Genomic DNA, 21080 nt, shown 5'->3' on the forward strand with positions numbered 1-21080 from the left:
TCGAGAGAACAGATCGAACAACTTCTTATAAATCATCGTGCATTTGTGTTTTGAACTACATGAGTGTCACATAGGGTTTCACTGAGTAGATCTTGACAGCTGACTCCGAACCAAATGCGTGCGATAAGGACAGCGACCGAGCAGCTGTTGCTTTCGTATCGTATCCAGTGCAACAAGCACGATCTCAACCCGTCGCCGTAATCCGCTCATAGTTTTTTTCTAAGTCCCACGACTCCTTAAAAAAAAATTTTTTTTTCGGTCTCCACACGTATGTCTCATTCCATTCAGAATCGAATGAAACGTGTTTCAAACCCATCGTGGGAGGACTTTTTTCGGTTTTGCAATTTTCGAAAAATGGCAAAGTCCTCGAAACTCTGACCTTCTTCCACGACTCCCTTTAAAAAATTTTTTTTCGGTCTTTGAAATTTTTCGAAATTTGCAAAACTCGAAAAAATGTCCTCCCATGGTGGGTTAGAAACATGTTTCATTCGATTCTGAATCGAATGAGAGACACGTGAAATGACCAAAATAGTATATTACACACCTAGGGCAGTAATATACTATTTTTTCAAAGGGCGTCGTGGGACTCTGAAAAAATTCAGAGATCCACGGATTGTCATTTTCCCGAATTTCATTTTACTGACAGTATTGCTAGTTCGCTTTTACCGATATCGAGATTAGCGAACCTGTGGTTAGCAGGCGGAACCCGGTACCTACAACTCACATTGTCAAAATGGCTGCGGGCCAGCGTTGAACACTAAGTTGCCGTTTACCGGATTTCTCCGCGAGTTGTCATCGAAATCGCGAATAAAAAATTTCGAAACGTGCAGTGAAGTAGTGCGATTCCGGCTGTGGTCCCTTTTGTTACGGCAAACGTACAGATAATTTTCAATATAATATAGTTTGTGACTGGCGTCAGAGCTGTCATGGCGCAAGCTAACCGCATCATATCTTTGTATATTTATTGTGTTGGTGAGATTTATTCAATGTTCGGAAAGGGACCACAGCCGGAACCAGGCAAATTTAACTTATTTTTTAATATTTTTTTTATTCGCCTAGTGAATCAATTCGCGACGTAATCCGGAATTTTCGCCACTCGGTGCTCCGTATGCCATCGCTCGATGACTCTTAATTCAGTCAAATTTTTGTTTTTCGTTGTAAAATAATTCTGAAAAACATAAAAAGCGGTAGTCTGCGCATCGTATGATAATTCTCTCAACCAATGCTAGAGCATGAATCATGGCAGCTAGGCCAATCCATAACGACGTTACAAAAAGATGCGCAGAACCAATCTAAACTTGAGATTTTCGGTGTTTGATGATTTTATGATGGGAAAATGTGTATAACAAGCGCTGTGCGACTCATTCGGCAGGCAGTTCTTCCTCAAAATTCTGACTCGGAGCAATTCAATGCTGACATCAAACATTCTTCCTAATTTTGACAAGCAACCTAACCGATCCTAATTTTCCTGGATGCCTGAAATGTGGGAGCGATTCGGTGACGTTTCAATCCCAGAGTCCAGGGTCCACACCTAACCTAAAAATTTCCAAATTTCCGTTGCACGGGATATGTTTCAATCCCATAGCCCGTGGACGGTAAATTACCTAACCTTGCAGATGCTCAGGTTATCGGAAAGATTTAGTGACATTTTGATTCCATAAGCTGGGGTTTGTTCCTTAACTCAACCTATTTTTTTTTATTCTTCTTTTGCTTGCTAGAATCAGGGATGATTTTTCTTGTAAATAATTTGTATTTTTGTAAATTCTTTCTGTAAATGATTTTTTTAAATTCAAACTTGTTACAACTGAGTCCGAGTCAGACTTAATTTTTTATTTTTGTAAATTTTGTATATTCTGTAACATCATCGATAGTTCAAGATGTCGCGGTGCAAATTTGAGATTATATAACTTCAAATTAATAATAATTTATTTTAGTATAAAATCAAAACACTTTTGAATTATCGAAACCTTTTTATTTTTATTTTGGAAACGAGCGAAAATCGCTTAATTAAAAATTGTTCAATTCGAAAACGGCGAGCGCAATAAAAATTTCCCACAATTGGCGAACGCGATCAAAATAATAAATCAAAAAACCAATGATCCTGTAAAATCGATAAAAATTGAATAAATCGGAATTGTTAAATTCTTCAAAATAAAAATTCCGAGTTCTCACGTTTTTTTCATACCTGCTCCTTTTCTTTAAGGTAGCTCGAACGAACGCGTGGCGGCGTTCAGGCCTGGGCGGCTACAGCGTTATGTTACAATATCGACGTAGAATTTTTTTTTCTTTCAGAATATTAACTCAAAATTCCGAATAGACATGAAGAAAAAAAATATGGTTGATTCAAACGTGAAAAACGTGAACGATAAAAAAAAATTTTTTTTTTGTATTTTTGCAATGTTACCGCAAAGAATTCATACTATAATCATGATCAGGGGTGATCGCGATAGTTACAGTCTAACAGAAAATTGTTATGTAATTATTGAATCACTCTTTTTTACAATATGACGACAAGAACGTAAATATGCTACAAAAATAAGCTAATTTTTTTCTCGGAAACTATTGAGTTTGGCACAAATTATCTGGGAACAACAATATCTTATAATTGATCAAAGAATACCCTCAATTTTTTTAAGAAAAGAAATGGCAATTTTAATTTTTTTGGTATTTTAGAAAACCAAAAATTATCTCAAAAAATTTTTAAAAAATTTGAGGATGTTCTTTGACCGATTCTAAGATATTTTTGAACTTACATCATTTGAGCTAAGCTCAATAGTTTCCGAGAAAAAAATTAGCTTATATTTTCGTAGAATATTTACGTTGTTGCCGCCACATTGTAAAAAGGAGTGGTTCAATAATTACATGAAAATTCCCTGTTAAACTTTAACTATCGCTATCACCTCTGATCATGATTACAGTTGAATTCTTCCCGATAACACTGCAAAAAAAAATACAAAAAAATTTTTTTTTTTAATGTTCACGTTTTGCACGTTTGAATCGGCCATATTTTTTTTTCTTTATATCCAATCGGAATGTTGAGCCAATATTCTGAAAGAGCATAAAATTCTACTTTGATATATTTGAAAAAAAAAATTTTTTCAACGCAGATAACATAAAAAATAATCGCGTTGAAAGTTTGGTAAAAAATCGGGACGTTTGGGCGATAATGGGTTCACGAGTCAAAAAAATTTGCAATAAAATCCGACAAAACTTTGATAAACTCGAAATGGTAAAGTGAAACTGCTTTCTCTCTTAAAGTTGTATCAAAAACCCCATCATTTTCGATTCATGACAATCAATACACTGGAGGTTTCACTGAAAAATTAATAAAAAAAAAAAAAAAAATTTGAATAAAAATCTAAAAAAATTTCAGCGATTGAAACAATCCCAGACGTAGCTTTTTTTTACTCTTGAAATATCCGTTGAAATCTAATAGTTCTCGCGGTACACGGCAATTTCTGAAATTTGTCTTTTTTTTTTGCTAAAAACGAGATAACTGTGCGAAAAAAAATCGCATTAAACTTTTTCAAAAACAAAATTAAAGCTGAGACTTGTATCTTGGAGGACTCACTTGCAAAATTGAGGACCAAAATTTAATCTCAAACTGCGGTCCAGTTGAAAACAAAAAAAAATATTGCTGAAAAACGAGCGTTTTCAAAATGACGTACTACACGTAAAAGTCGTAGAGACTTTAAAAAACATTAAATTGAAGGCTAATATATCCTCTTTAAAAAGCGCCTTGTTGCATCCAGATATATCCACTACCAGCGTCGTGACACAAAAAAGAGTGCGGGAACTTTTCCAAATTTTTGTCCGGGAACTTTTGACCGGTAGTGTATATTTTCTGTTCTCAATAGAAATTTGTAGTTAATCATGAAGAAAAAAAAAATCCCATCGGGCGTAGTCGTTCTTCACTCAACTGAAACAGGTGATGACGAGTACGGGAAAAAATCTATTTTGTTTTGCTACCGCTGCGTCGGAGAAATATGGTGTTCGAAAAATACATGTTACCGAACAAGTACATATTGGTTTGAGGTGAATCAGGATGGTGACGGTGAGAGAGCAAGGATGAGAATGAGCAACAGGCCCTCTCTCTGGAATGTAGCAAATCCTCTGCAGTATATGTGAGGCATTCCACATCGATTTGACCTGGATCTAAAAGTCTCTACCCCTTCGATGTTGTCCGAATTTTTTTATATTTGCACTGTTGCATGGATGAAGGCACTCAGGATTATATTTTAGATACATTTGAAATAATTCGACTCGATGACCATTTTTCAAATCCAGCCTTCTTTTCAGAAAAGAAAATCGTGTACAAGCTAGAATAATGGAATCCATGTGCAACAAGCAATATGAAATTGTTTTTCGTTATCTATTTCAATAAACGTTGAAAATTCATCTCTATAGCTTTTTTACCCAATGAAGTGTGGAATTTTCCTAAACCCTTCTCTGCTGATTCATCAAGGAGGGTGGATCACGAAATCAAAATCATCAAGTATACAAATACAACTTATTTCAAATTTTTTTACAACATGGTTATCGAATTATTGAGCGTTAAATCGAAGTTGTTATGCACGAGATGTATAACTGTATATATGTAAACTCTATGCTTATACACGTGAACTTCAGTGTTCAATTACTCGAGAGCTATGTGGTAGAAAAATATAAAAAAATTTATATTGTCTTATATGTTTTTAAAGAATGCATTTACCAAATTTTATTAAATTCTAATCATTTTGAAATTCTCAATATTTTTAGCATGGCAACATTGTATAATCGCGATCCACCCTCCTTAAGGAGTTTTGGTACAGAAGTCTAAATATTAAGAAATGGATCAAATTTGGTGATAATGTTTTTCAACAGAAAGTGCGAAAACACAAATTTTTTCAAAATTTTCTTCTACTTAGTTATCGAGTAATTACGCATTACAGCAGATTTCTTATGCCCGGAATGTATACCTATATATATGGAAACGCTATGCTTATACATGTGAATTTTAGTACTCGATAACTGTGTAGAAGAAAAATCTTAAAAAATTTTTATTGCCAAATTTGACACTAAAGAATATGTTGACCAAATTTTATAAAATTCTGAACTTTTTGAAATTTTTTATGTTTTTAGCATGGTTTAGAATGGCAACATTGTATCACCTGTACCGAAACTCCTTAACTAATTATTATAGAGAAGGCAGCCTATATTTTTCAATACATTTACTACTTCTTAAAGAATTTGGAACATTCCTAAAATTTTCATACCCAATTTTATAAATCCATGAATCGAGATACTACTTGATCAATAAACTTAAACATAGTCAATACTTGATATTATTACAAGATATTAATACAAGACAATAACACTTGATATTATTAAAAGTTATCGATTTGTGTGTACGCGTGTCTGTGTGCATTAGGCGTGCGCGCGTATGCTTTCTTTCATATCAATGTTCATTACTTTTTCTTTGGAGCGTTTATAAACTATAGACGAAGCCAATCTGACTTTTTTGCAGTATCTTTACAGCCTACGCAGTGTCAACGGGTCGAGTTCGTAAATGTGTTTGTATCAGTACAGCTCACATGTGTAAATCCCTGTTTGTGACCTTGACCTACGGGATTCTTGGTGCGCCGGCGTCGCGCCCTCTATTTTCCTCTCTCTTCCTCCGCCGGCCCACCCCAATGTCCATCCCTCTTTATTTCCTGCTTCACCCCACTTTCACTTCCTGCACTACGAATCTATGGGTGATTCAATGCCAAATACAATTTGTACTTTTCAGACAAAAAGCAGTATGACACCCGCCTTCCAGTAAATAATAGTTTGTTTTGGAAGTCTAGTCCGACGGACAGTTTTAATGAGAATGATTCTTTTCATGTAAGCGTCCATTCTAAATTCGTAGGTGATTGAAGAAAGTTATAAAGAATTGAAATCGCACTATATGCTTTCCGATTTATTCAAGTAACTCAAAATTCATTTCGCACAGTCTATTTGGTATAAAACTTTTGAAAATCTGCCTGAAACTCATTTCAACACAAAAATAACTTCAGATAAATTACAATAGATAGTTGAAATTGAATCCTCTTGAAAAACTTGAAACTCCTGATATTTTATTGAAATTTGTAGCTTGTCGCCTTATTAATAAAATTAAATATTGAGAATCATTGCTAATGATGGAAATAAATTCTTGCCAACAAGTGCAAACAAATTTCTTTCGGTACATAATGCTAAGGAAATCGTGGACGATTGTCGAAAGAAACGCCCTGTCCTTCTATCGAGGGTTGAATATCACAGGCCGTCAAGAGAGGGGCAAAGTGTTCGAAGGGGTAAAGTTTGTAGGTTGAGAGAGGTCTCCTAGATACGTTTCCAACGCGTCTCTTCCCGATCCACAGTTGACTTCGAGACATCACGGTCGCATCATGACGATATAATCGTGCGATCGTTTCTCATTTTTGTTCCAATTTATGAAAATGGTCGTCCCATAGGGGGCCTAAAAATGTTTAACTAGCGCGTATGGTAGCGTAGGAAAACCTACAATTGTGCTTTAAAAAAATATATATATTTATACAACCAACAGACATTCTATTCGAATTATTGAATTGTGATTGATAAAATTACTAAAAATCTTCCCCTGCCCCTTCCGGCCCTTCCACCCTTTTCGGCTCAACCAAGTTTTTTTTTCTTGCTTCATATCGTGTCGATGTCTACAATGAATTTCCCATCGACGGAAAGATGCAGGTGAGTCGAATTTTCAATAAGAAAGTAATCTCATATCACATGGTTTGATAGATATTGATTCACATACAATAAAGCTCAACGTTTTTTCACTCTGTACGTGATTCTAGTACATGTCTATAGGCCTGTACGAACATTATTGTTAATTACCGATTTACGCTTAATATTAAAAGTAATCGAGATTTTTTTGTCTCAAGGATTTTGTCCTTGATAATGCACTCCGCATGCAATATTCTCTTTCGCTTTCTAAATTCTCCCTGCTCCGTGAATTTCCATTAATATCTCAAGCCACTTGAGGTCACGGTCTCGCATTTTGAGCTGGACACGTTGAGACGTCGCACTTTTTTTTTGTTTTTTCGCAACATGCACTCGGACTTTTCCTGACTCGGGCTGACATTTTACATGGGAAACATTAATTTTTTAAATATATTTGATACAAATAATTCAATGAAAAATTCAATTGAACGTAAAGTGAAGTCTTCTACAACATTTCTAAAAATGACACGATTCTTATGTGGTGCTGTGATTTTGAAAAAAATTCCCCCGATGAGATCATGATCAGTAAGATGGTGAAATTTTCATTCATTCATTTATGTAAGCCACTTTATTTGGCTTTATTTCTCTACTCAATTCTCATAGTTTCTATTGTCAGTTTTAGTTTTATTATTATTACGCTTAACATTGACAGTATAATTATCATTGTTGTTATTATTGCTAGGGCTGTTGTTCTTGTTGTTGTTTGGATAAAATGCAATGCAGTGATGAATGCGTTATTAAAGCATATCTTCCATGTGACGTAGCGTAGATATTAGTGTGATCGTGTTTCTTTTCCATTCTTTATTGCACGACCCTGTCCTCGATGGAAATTTTAATTATAGAATAATAATGGTTTATCTGGGCATGCAGGAAGCACATTATTCGAGGTCACTTGTTGCATCGTAACCTTTACAAGCGATTGTTATATAGGCTCATATAAATATACTTTGCATCGAGCCGATACCGCGTCTCTCGATGTCTTTTATCGTATAGGACACCAGGACTGTATGTTGAGCATTGGCATTATTCCCTAATATAACAGTAACATAACAATATTTATTCAATGGGAATCATAAAAATACTTATTCATTCATCATCACGTTTCTCATCCAATTCGTGTTTAAAAAATCGTAATACTCATATCTGATGCTGAAATTTTCACTCCTATCATCAATATCTGATGATGACTCCCATGTTATTTTTTCTTCAATTACATTGAGACGCTATTGCTTGTTTTACTGGCAATATGTATCAACAGATTTTACTGAGCGTATCGATAAATAGCATTCAAAAGAGAGAAATACATTTCTATTTACTCCACCAACTTTTTCGTGTATTTCTTTCCTTCTCAATTAAATCTATTAGACGGTTGGAAGATAAAATTCTCTCATTCATCTGTTACATTTTTTTTACGATTTATTAATCTTCCTATGACTTTTTTTATATAGTCGTCGCATTTTTATGAGGAAAAAAAAAATTGGAAGTTACTGTTCAACACGATACTGAAATAAACTGGTTAAGAGTCGTCGAGCTCACGTGACCAACAAAAAACTGATGGTGGTGCTTCCGATAGTAAAGTATATCTATATATGAAGAACGTAAATTCACACGATGATATTGACTTTTGTATGTGGGACGCATTGTTAAATTTTATTATTTGATAAAATCACAAACACACGTCGCGATATATAAATTGAACTTCGCAGATACGTCAAGTCTCCTGGCGTTCTTTTCGTTGAATGCCTTTCCGTTCTTCGTCTATTTTTATTAATTGATCTTCAAAACAAATGAATACTGTGTTGATTATTATGATCCTCTTCTCTCCGACATATATAATAGAGTGGCGCAAAAAAATCGACTATTTTTTTTTCAGGGTCTCCTATGAAAATATGTAAATTTATCATGTTTCAAGAGCCCCCTCCAAAAATCAGCTCAACAAAATTTTTCTTAAAGGTCGCTCAAGATTTAAAAAAATTCCAAAAATAGTAGAAATTCGACTATTTTTATTAAAAATTTTTTTTTGCTGAATACAGCGAAATTTTGTACTGAAAAAACCAATGAGTTTCTGAAATTTTCAACTCAAAATATTCATTTTAAAAAGTCGCTCAAAATTCATATTAATGTTTATATACCTAAATTTTATTGTTTCGAGCGACCTTTAAATATTCATATTAATTTTATCAATCTGAATTTTGAGTTCCAATTAGTAAGATAATCGATGAAAATGCACTACGAAACGGAGGAAAAATCGTATATAACAATGTAGGTAATAGACCAAAAATACGGAAATTTTTTTACCGGCGTAGCAAACCGTATTTGAGCCTACGCTATTTTTGCTTTCATTCAATTATAAAGTACTTATTCGCAAAGAACAATTCGAAGTACTTTTATTGGTAAAATCTACTTGATAATTATAAAAACAAATTGTTCAAAACATCAGTCAGTATTGTACCAAATTCACTCATTATGAGAGTCAATAAATGTTTTGATTAAACAGGCATGCTCTATTCATAACTACATTTTCTCTGCTAACTAGTTATCGTAATTGTTTGAATTGTTTAAATAAAAATATCGACCTATTGTAAAATCATAACTTGTTACATCAGATTTTTCCTCCATCTCATTGTGTATTTCTAACTAATCTTACTTATTGAAAGTGAAAATTAAAATGAATAATCAATATAAATATTTAAAGGTCTCTCGAAGTATCGAAAGCAAAGCATATAAAAGATGAAATTAATTATGAGCGACCTTTTAAAATGAATATTTTGAGTTAAAAATTTCAGAAACTCATTGGTTTTTTCTGGATAATATTTCGGTGTATCGAGCAAAAAAATTTTTTAAATAAAAAAATTCAAATTTCGACTATTTTTGGAATTTTAAAAAATCTTGAGCGACCTTTAAAAATTTTTTTGTTGACTTGATTTTTGGAGGGGGCTCTTGAAACATGATAAATAAACATATTTTCATAGAAGATGCTGAAAAAAAATAGTCGATTTTTTTGCGCCACCCTAATATATATATATATTATGAAATTTTACAAAAAAATTATGAAACCAACTGTAAATGATTTCAACCCAATAATTTGAAAAAAAATTCACAAATCATGAAAAAACATTATATTTAAAAATATACAAATGTGTAATTATTTTTTAAAGTGTCAAAAAAAACAAATAAAATGTAAGAAAAAAACCGAAAAAACATGCCTGAAAACGTTTTGTATAATAATAAAAACTGGGGCTCTTCTAGAAGTGATGAATCATAAGTATGCATACAGAGGGAGTTGAGAAAGTTATTTTCAAGTAATTTCTACTTAATTTCTCTGATTTAATCAATAAATGCAAACGAATTCTTCTCTAATTTACAAGGCATATTATTGTACATTGATAAATGAAAAACATTTTCCATAATAAACATGTTCAGGCTTCTGAAATATCCCCGCACTTTATATTGCAATGACGGCAATTTTTACATCTGATTTCTTCCAGCGAACAAATTCTATTGGGTATAAGAACTAACCTATACTTTTATTAAAAACATTAAACTGATAATCACCGGCATTTCAATAAATTTTCAACCGGATTCTGCTGTACAATTTCATGTTTTTAAGATTGATTTTTATTTGAATGAAAAATTTCAATGAAAAGTGATCGGCTGGACAAGTACTTTTAACACATACTTAAACATAATTTGAATTGATCCAAAATCGACGTCGCATATTGTGAATAATACCAGGGGATCCTGAAAGTCTGAGAAAAATCGATTTTTCTTCGAGTCTCTGCCACCAGTAACAAATTACCATACCTTTGATGTGATTTTTTTTTCGATTTAAACGCTTCATGGAACAATTTCATAATGTTAAAACTCGGAATTACCAATAAAACACTTGTCCTTCGATTCATATTATAAACTTTCGTGCTGCATGTAACCTAAATGGTAACTTTTTTGATTCATTAGAACTTTCTCTAGTTCCTGACAGGGTTACAATATTTGTACAGAAAAAGTAATGCAGTCATCATTACCTTTTTAATGGATAATGAAAATTATTTCGACTACCCATTACACTGTAATGAGTAGTGAAAGAAATATCCACTATCCATTACATTGTATTTTGTAGTGAAAAAAATATCCACTGCTCATTACATTGTATTTTGTAGTGGAGAAAATATCCCCCACTCATTACATAGTAATTTATAGTGGAAAAATATCAACTACCCACCATATTGTAATTTGTAGTGTAAAAAATGTCCATTATATACTTATTACAAAATACTCATTACATGGTAATGATTAGCGGACAAAATTTCCATCACCCATCATATTTCAATGGCTACTTATTTCAATGACCAAGAAGCGACCCCGTACTGCCCGGTGCCGTACTGACATCCTGCCGTATACGAGTTCGAACTGCGTACCGGAAATCGTACGGAAAATATGTTTGCGATAAAGTCCGGAGCACCATGTGATTGCAGCAGCACTATTAGTGCTTACTCAATTTTTTTTCTTTCAAGTGTACATATGAGCACACACAATTTCAAAGCGATATTGGCATGAGTGCAAGAGAAATAGCTGGAGGGTTCACGTTTTCACACTGCTTTCTATGATGAAAGAAGAACAACGTCTAACCTATATTTTTCTCGAAAACTCTGACCGTAGGAAAAAAAAGGTTGGGACAAGTACATTGATGGTCCCTCGTTTGCTGATAATTCCATACATGAAAAAAACTTTGAAAAAAATTATTTTTTTAAATTGTAAAAAAAAATTATTTTATAAAAAAAATACAGAACAATGTGAAAAACATTTTACAAATTTTGAAAAAACATTATCTTTAAAAAAAATTAATCTGTATCTATTTTTTAAAGTGTCAATAGAATCAAATAACAAGTAAAAAATAAAAAAACGAACAATCGCGCTTGAAATCATTTTGGAAACCGATGCCTCATTCTTCTTATTTGATTCGAACAGCTAAATCAATAAAAAAAATTCCATCTAATTTAAGTGTAGCATTAAAACTTATTATATCAATTCGAGGCCAAGTATTTTCTAATAAATTTTAAAAAGTTACCATTTGAGTTACGTGCAGCACTAAAATTTATGATATCAATCGAAGGACAAGTAATTTATGAGTAACTCCAAATTTCAACATTATGGAATTGTTCTAAGGAGCTTTTAAATCCAAAAAAATCACATGCAAGCTAGTCATTTCTTACTCTATGTTGGCAGAGTCTTATAAGAAAATCGATTCTTTTCAGACATTCAGGAGCTTCTGATATTATTCACAATATTCAAAGTCGATTGGATCGATACAAATTATGTTTAAATATGAGTTAAAAGTACTTGTCCGGTCCATCAGTATTCATTCAAATAAAAATCAATAATAAAAAAACGAAATTGTACGGCAGCATCCGGTTATAAATTTATTGAAATGCGATTTATTATTAGTTAAATGTTCTTAATAATAGTATAAGTTAGATTTGCCGAATGAAATTCGTTCGCTAGAAGAAGTGAGAAGTAAAAATTGCCGTCATTGCAATACAAACTGGGGAGTTATTTTGGAAGCTTGAATATATTTAATGTGCAAAATGTTTTTTATTTATCGATGCACAATAACATCCTATGTATATTACAGGATAACTGGTTTCTATTCTTATTAAATTAGTGTAATTAAGGGAAAATTACTTGAAGATAACTCTCTAAATTCCCTCCGCATGAATATTTGTGCTCCATCAGTTTAAGAAAAGCCCTGATTTTTATTTGAATAAACAATTTTAATGGAAAGTGATGGGCCGGACAAGTATTTTTAACTCATATTTAAACATAATTTGTATCGATCCAATCGACTTTGAATATTGTAAATAATATCAGAAGCTCCTGAAAGTCTGAAAAGAATCGATTTTCTTATAAGTCTCTGCCACCATGGAGTAAGAAATTACTAGCTTGCATGTGATTTTTTTGGATTTCAAAGCTTCTTAGAACTATTCCATAAAGTTGAAATTTGGAATTACTCATGAATCACTTGTCCTTCGATTAATATCATAAATTTTAGTGCTGCACATAACTCAGATGGGAACTTTTTTCAACTTATTAGAAAATACTTAAAAAAAGACACTTTAAAAAATAGATACAGATTAGTTTTTTTTTAAACATAATGTTTTTTCAAGATTTGTGAAATTTTTTTCGAATGTTTCTGTATTTTTTTTTTAAATAATTTTTTTTACAATTAAAAAAAAAAAAAATTCAAAGTTTTTTTATGGATGGAATTATCAGCAAACGAGGGACTATCAATGCACTTGTCCCAACCTTTTTTTTCCTAGGGGAAGTTTATGGTTTGATATCACGTCTTTTTTCTCAAATTTCTTTATTTATGTTCAGACGACCATAGGATTTTAGTTTAACTTTGTATCAATTATTTACAATTTTCGACTTACAACTTTGATTTCCACGAAAAAAGACCTATTTTTCGTAAAAATTGTACTGAAAATATTTCGATAGAGGTTTGTTCTTGGACTTTGGTGATTTTTCCCCTTGTCTTCTAATATGTTTTGTCCATTAGGAACTCAAGAGCATGGAGCAATGCATGTTGCCTAATATGCTGCGAGATGATTTTCGGCTTATAACGTTAGAAAAAAGGAAGGAAAACAGGAAAGATAAATCAAATTCAAGACACAACAAATCCAACAGAATGGGCCATTTTTAAATGTCGCTTTTGCATTCTGAATCTAGACACTGTCGTGTCATCCAAAACGTGCCCCCGATGAAATATATTGCCAAAGTTTGCAAGGTGGCCGCTGAGATCCAATTATCTACAGTTTGATAGTTGCCGAAAAAAGGCATCCGGAAACATTTATTATGTCAGAACTCAAAGAAGCAAAAAAACTGAGCGTTTTAAGGTACCTGCATTGGTTTTAGAGAAAAACAATTTCAGGAGAATTTAAAAATGCATTTAGAAATTTAAAAACTCAGATTAGTATAGAAAAAGGAAAATTTAGGAATTTAAAAAAGCTGAAGACGTTCGTGATGAATTTTTGAGATTACATGTTAAGGTTGGAGTAAAAAATTCAAATGATTGGCACACATGCTGCGACACAAAAATATCAAAGTTTGAAGCTCGCTCCATACCGCAGTAATACAAACTTCAATACTATTTGAAAAGAAACACTTTAAAACTCGCTGAACAAAGTTCCATTACATATTACCATAATCAAAGATAGGGGGTGATACTAGCACATATACTTATCCACAGAAATTTCAAAGTTCGCAGGTATCTGCTGCGATTCAATGTATCTGCGCAATTAGTTTGGAAGACAGCAATTTCAAATCCATCCATAAATGAGCAACTGAAGACTTTTGTAATGAATTTTTCACTTCATATTTATGTTACGGTGAGAGTCAAAAAGTAAAATGAATGGCACAGTATATAAATTTTATAGTTTGCAGATTTTTGCTGTATTTCAGTGATCCAAATATATAGTATTATAGTGAAAGGGTGTTAGAAGTCATGATGTTACATTAAAATGACATAGCGCACATAACATTCAGAAATTCTGTAGGTTTCCATGATGTTGGCAGGCATTATACTCAATCGCATCCAAAACTGAGCAACTGTAGACTTATCGTAATGAATGTTTTCACCAATAATTCCACATTTGCAGTTTGCAGAATAGGAATACTCAACATACATGTCATTTCATAAGTTCTATTGTCAAAATTCATGTTTGCCCACTGCATTCCGAACATACGACTTTTCATATCATCAGAAAGAAAAGCATCCAAAGGCTTTCTGGAACAAGTTTCCAAATTTGTCACTCGACAGACCAAGTGGAAAAAGAATAACTATACTTATACCAAGACCAGGAATTTTTTTGAAAATTGGATTGACAAAATGTTCAATTAAATATCATGGTTAGAAACCTCTCGAATCATGTTACCTCAATCAGCATGAAGAAGTAGTAAAAATCAGAGGACACATTTCAGGCAACGAATTAATAATATGTATCGATCCGCTGCAAACCGATGGGGTGAAAACAAGGATCGAAGAGGGCAGAGCCAAACTTAATATCAAGCAAAATATAGGAATGTTTAAAAGTAATGATGACACAAGAAATAAATTAGAAAACATTTATTCGATATATTTACATCGGACAATATTTCTCGCACTCTGGTTTAATTGAAGGATTATTTCAGTTAACACTTATTTCCAATCGAACGAAATAATGAAATTTTGAAGAGTTTCGTTGACATATGCATTGCGCATTTTTTTATACTTTTTCACACACAGATCACAGACTACATTTACGCGGCCGCTTTGATACCGGTTTAGTATATCACAAATTTTAACAAAATAAATAGTAATATGCACTTCGTTAGATGACGAAATTTTTTTTTTGTTATCCCGCACGCACTTCGTAATGTCGAAACTCTATTTATACGATCAAAAACTGACACATAGTTTGTACATATATATATATATATATATTTTAACGGTACGTTTATGCCAGTGCACATCGTCACGCGTGGATTCGAGCAATTTTATGTTAAAGAAGAGCGGGCATGAAAGAAAAACAAAAGTGTGATGGAATTAAATTGAGAATAACAAATGATTTATTGAATTTCGAATGTTTCTTGAATCAAATTACAAAAATAAATGATTTTTGTTTGGAAATCGTAATTTATTTGATTTTATTTCGCATGAATAATTTTATTTCCGGTATTTTTCTCCACAAAAATAATTTTTGCAGAATTAATAATAATAGATTTCACAATGAATTTACGCTCGCTTATATTTGAATAATAATAATTAATGGTTTCGCTTGCAATAATAATTTTTCACTTAATCTCGCCAACGCTGGTCTTGATAAATTTTTAATTATTTTTATTTGATAATTCGATTATTTGATAATTTGATAATTGAGCTATAATTCTTAGAAACTCACTTTTTGACTGTATACAATACAAATTGATTGTTTGAGTGGATTTTTCTGGTTGATTTCACTTCAATTTCGTTTTTTAGAAGTCTCCGTACGATTTTTTATTCCGGAGATATTGATGGTTGAATAAAAAAAGACATTTTCGTATTGAATCATTGATATTCGTAAATTTGCAGTCGTTTTTCTGAACAGCTGTAAAAAGCCATTTTTTTACTTTTTTTTCAAGCGAAAAATCATCGCACAGTAATTCCAAGGACGGTTTTGGAAACTTGAATGAACGCACTATAAAATACTTACCCGATTCACGAAGAAATTTCTATTGTTTTATTCTCAATATTCATTTGAAAAAAAAGTAAAAAAATGGCTTTTTACAGCTGTTCAGAAAATCGTCTGCAAATTTACGAATATCAATGAAATCACTCATGTGAAGCATCACTTTTACAGCTCAGTGTATCCATAATAAAAAAATTCGATTCTGAATCAAATGTGACACGCGTGAAATGACCAAAAAAAAATTTTTTTCAAAGGGTTTCAAGGGACTCTGAAAAAATTCAGAGATCCACTAATTGTCATTTTCCCGAATTTCATTTTACCGACAGTATTCCTAGTTCGCTTTTACCGATATTAAGACTAGCGAATCTGTGGTTAGCAGGCGGAACCCGGTACTCACAGTGTCAAAATGGCTGCGGGCCCGCGTTGGACACTAAGTTTGCCATTTACCGGATTTCTCCGCGAGTTGTCATCGAAATCGCGAATACAAAATTTCGAAACGTGCAGTGAAGTAGTGCGATTCCGGTTGTGGTCCCTTTTGTTACGGCAAACGTACAGATAATTTTCAATATAATATAGTTTGTGACTGGCGTCAGAGCTGTCATGGCGCAAGCTAACCGCATCATATCTTTGTATATTTATTGTGATGGTGAGATTTATTCAATGTTCGGAAAGGGACCACAGCCGGAACCAGGCAAATTCAACTTATTTTTTAATATTTTTTTTATTCGCCTAGTGAATCGATTCTCGACGTAATCCGGAATTTTCGATTTTTAGTTCGAATTTTTGCCACTCGGCGCTCCGTATGCCATCACTCGATGACTCTTAAATTTAAGTCGTATTTCAAGTTAATGGAAGCAAGCTCCTCTCACTTTCGATTCTTTCCGAACTTGCGTATTTGTTTCTAAGCTGAAATCATGGTTAGGAAAGCTGTCGTTGGTTACATATGGCACTTCCAAGCATAAAATTTATCATCCGATAAGAAATTTTGTCAATTAACTTCTCCTGACAGCATATCTGTCAGGTACACTATGTCATTAGTATACGTGATTGTCATTAGTATATTTGACCGTCATTAGTATATGTAATCATCAACAGTCAAAAGCTATATATAAAAAACTGCATATTCAGAGATATTAGAGGCCAATCAGAATACGAATAACACGACAACAATGAAACTCGCAAAATTTGATATTGCGAACACGGATGTTTTTAGTTAGGAAACTCGGTTCTCCGTTGAGATACGAAAATTTTGAATGAATACTTTTTTGTTGCTCTTTTTACACTCTACAATTAAGGTCTCTTACATTTTTCACCTATCGTTCATCGTTACTGAGATGTCGATCGAAAAAATCAAAATTTAAAGTAGTAAAATTTGTTTTTTACTATTTTCTCGTGAGCAATCGCTGCGTGCATTTTTTTCCACTGCTCCAATGCACCGCGTTTATCTTTTGTGATGATCGTGGCAAGAAAAACTTGCAAAGATTCATCCTTTGCAAAGATACAGCATTTTCAGACAAATGAAACAAAAATAGAGAATTCACATATGGCTGATTTGGCGTGGAATATCCCATACATATACCAAAATATATCAACAGTCCCATAATTTTCTAGGAATTACTATATCGTTTTACGACATCATCTACATGGGAAAAAAAGTAATTCTACAAAACTATTGGGTCAAAAAATGATGGCGAACAAAATGAAATATGTTGACTTAACAAAAATTTGGTTCGTTTGAAATCATTATTCACTGACTCAAGTCATGCCCCACTATGACGAAACCATTGCTAGATACTTCTCGTCACCACAAAATCCTATTGAAATTTTATTAAACTTAAATATTCATCTATTCATAGAGGCGCAATTTTCAGAAAGAAACTTGGACGGTTACTAGAGAATTTTCCATTGAAATCATCGTGGTATCCAAAGTTACCTTATTATACTGATAACACTATCGAATCCGCACTAGTGTCTCTTGAGGTTAACCAGCAGATGGTCTATTTCGCAGAAACCACTGAGAGAGTTGAGCAGGCTGTGCCTTGGTACGTCCTCGATAAACAATAACAGCAATAGCCAGAGCAATAATATAAACGGAAATGGAGGTGTGAATCAACCAAGCAACGTGATTGTGGTTTCGGCAGAGATCGTCGCCAGCGAGCCACGAAGTGGACTTCCATTATTACAGGTATGGCCCAGCGATTCCCCAAGAGGCGAGGCCGATGGTCAGGCTTTCATATTTCCGGACATTCAAGACAGCGTGAATGACAGTGGGATCGAGTCTATTCAGGTAATTACCAATACAGTATGAATTGTTCACTCGATACGATTTTTCCGTATCACTTATGTTTTCCGTATCATTTGTACTAAAAAATATGGTATTGCAACTTATTAACAAAAACAAGGCTTCCCCTTCGCCCTGTGGTGCTACATGCAGCATAAGTCCTGCGACAAGTCCGCAACAATCTCGGCGGCCGAGTCTTTTGCATCCGGACCATGCACGACTTCATCTCCACCATCTTCATTACAACCATCATGGCCACTCCGGTACACGTACTCCACCTTCACCCGATCGCAACTCCATTGACGAAGAAGCACCACCTGCGCCACCTAGCCCTTCAAGCTCAACTACTAGTAGTTTGCGATCGATGCCCAGTTCTACCATGGCTTCGTTACACTCGTCTCAGGATAGGCGAAGGAGCAGCAGGTATAATTTAACTGGCGAAATATTTACTTCATTTAGGCATATCATTGGAATCCTTGATTAAACAGGCGAACAGAACTTTTTAAGCAAACTTTAACGTTCGACCTGGGCATAGCTACATTATCATTAATTTATAACGCGGACTCTTCGTTTGTCCGGTTGCGGCATTTATCTCGAATTACTCTCTCTCTCTCTCTTTCTCTCTCTGCTCCCGTTTCTTCTACCATTATCTTTTCTATCCTCTTCCTGCCCTCCCTCTTCTTCGTATAACTTTTTATTTTTGCCTCTGCCTCAAGTTTTTCTATCTCTGTTCCCCATTTTTCGACTTAAAAGCCACCAAGTTTACGTGATTAACTCAAAATCAATGGTGGTTCCTCCAGTAGTAAAGTATATATAGTCATATTTACTATTAGAACGTAACGCTCTTGCCGACCTAGCTGAACGCCGCCACGCGTCGATTCGAGTTACCTTAATAAAAAGGAGCAGGTACGAAAGATACGTGAGAACACGGAATTAGGATTTTCTAAATTATTGTTACGTCCGGGAGGGACGAACGTGGGTAAAGTATATTTATTTAATTTCGCTGCCACCAACCTACACAAAGTGTCGGATTTTTCAATGTAAAATATTTTAATGGATATTTAGTTTGATGATTTAGTTTTATCTGAATAAGATAGAAATAATTGAATAATTAAGGGAATAGGAGAAATCTTGCAATAAGTGAAATAATTAATGGTCGAAATATTGAAGGAATAATCAAGGGGGTGCCTATATGGTCTCATACGGGCCCCGAAGCAGGAGATTGGGTCGCTCAAGTAACAAATAACAGAAAATTAGATTTATTGATAAGATATAAAAAATAGAGGGTTCGACAATAAGAACAGAAATACATGCGAAAAGAAAAGATTATAAAAAGGTTTACAATTTGGATGAATAGAGGTATAATTTTGAAGATGAAAACAACAGTGAATTAACGTTTACGCCAACTTACTCTCTCACGCGAACAGGAACAATCCTCCGGTTCCGCGCCGCACACAATAACCGCGCCTTTAATCGACGCGCGGTTTGTACACACACAGAATTAATTGGTTTTAGTAGAATAACAAAAAGTGAGTCGTGAGACCGATAACAGAACATTCGTGAGGCAAGGGGCAATGTGTTGCTCACTTCGCGTGGTTTTAACCCAGACTTATAACCTCTATTCGGTTCACCTGTATCATTGTACCAGGAATTACTACCCCGCCGCGAGTTAGCTGGAAACGAAACTGATATACAAAAATCCTCGCCACGGTGACGAGAGCTCGAAAGCGATCGTCGTGACGGGGTTTTCAGTGCATCTCAGCACTTTAGTCTTTAAGTTATGATTGTAGTCGTTACCAAAGGTATCCACGAGCCACCTTGGAGGTCGCGATCAGGCGATGCTGAATCGGTGGTTTCCAAGCGGCCTCTTCGATTCGCGATGGCACGAGGCATCGCATAGTGAACGAATCAAGAGTGTTCTAGCAGTTTTAATAAGAGAATATATAAACGTTGAGAGGAAGCGTCGTCAAGTCTCACGTTTAGTGATAACCAAACGCGGGACGTGACATTATAACATAATGAATTTATTCAAATTGAAGCGATTTTTATACGACAATTTTGTTTGTAATTTGTTTTCGTCAAAATATTCACGATCTCATTCACCGAATCTCGAAAATTATATTTCACTCACAATTATAATTTAAATAAATTTTGTATTACACGTTTTTCGCTCGTTCTATAGTCACTCGTTTTCAAAATGAAAACTTTTAAAAAATCGGTAATTCAAAAGTGATTTGATTTAATACAATGACAAATTGATATTTGTTTTAATTGTCGCGATTTAAACTTAAATTCATACCGCAGCCCTTTGAATTATTAAAGAATTTACAAAATTTACAAATTTTACAAAAATTACGATTTTATTTGATTCGGACTTGTTTATTTCCAAATTTGAATTTGAAAATTATTGATTAGAGAAGTTTACAAATATTTAAAACCTTACAAATGAATTTAAAGGAGAAATCATCCCTGATTCTAGCAAGAATAAAAAAATAGGTCAAGTTAAGCATGCGGACCCCAGACTACGGGATCGAAACGTCCCCAAATCTCTCCAATATCCTGAGCATCCACGAAGTTATGTAATTAATTGTGTACGGATCACGGGATTGATATGTCCTCGAGTCTCACTAGTGTTCCAGGAATCCAGAGAAAAGTAGGAGAGGTTATGTTGCTTGTTTGAATCAGAGTGAATTGTTTGAGGTCTGAGTAAGAGATTTGAAGAAGGTCTGCCTCATGAATGTGTCGCACACCGACTTTTATATCCTCCTCTTACTTGCCAGTATGGTCTTCGTACGCCAACAACAATACGGTCGGTCGGTCGGTGGGAACGTTTGGGCAAA

At 33.9% G+C, this 21080-nt stretch overlaps 1 protein-coding gene across 1 annotated transcript in view; it reads left to right on the forward strand.

Moving 5' to 3' along the window:
* Nucleotides 1-6353: 6353 nt before the first annotated feature.
* The window catches only part of LOC122418143 (uncharacterized), a 46087-nt gene continuing 31360 nt past the window's right edge, over nucleotides 6354-21080 (forward strand). Inside the window, exons 1-3 of the mRNA XM_043432202.1 lie at nucleotides 6354-6726; nucleotides 17968-18246; nucleotides 18362-18663. Of these exons, the coding sequence (XP_043288137.1) occupies nucleotides 6721-6726; nucleotides 17968-18246; nucleotides 18362-18663 (587 nt within the window). The 5' untranslated portion in view covers nucleotides 6354-6720. The remainder of the gene's footprint in view (nucleotides 6727-17967; nucleotides 18247-18361; nucleotides 18664-21080) is intronic.

This window comes from Venturia canescens, chromosome 11, assembly GCF_019457755.1.
Source record: "Venturia canescens isolate UGA chromosome 11, ASM1945775v1, whole genome shotgun sequence".
Taxonomy (NCBI): domain Eukaryota; kingdom Metazoa; phylum Arthropoda; class Insecta; order Hymenoptera; family Ichneumonidae; genus Venturia; species Venturia canescens.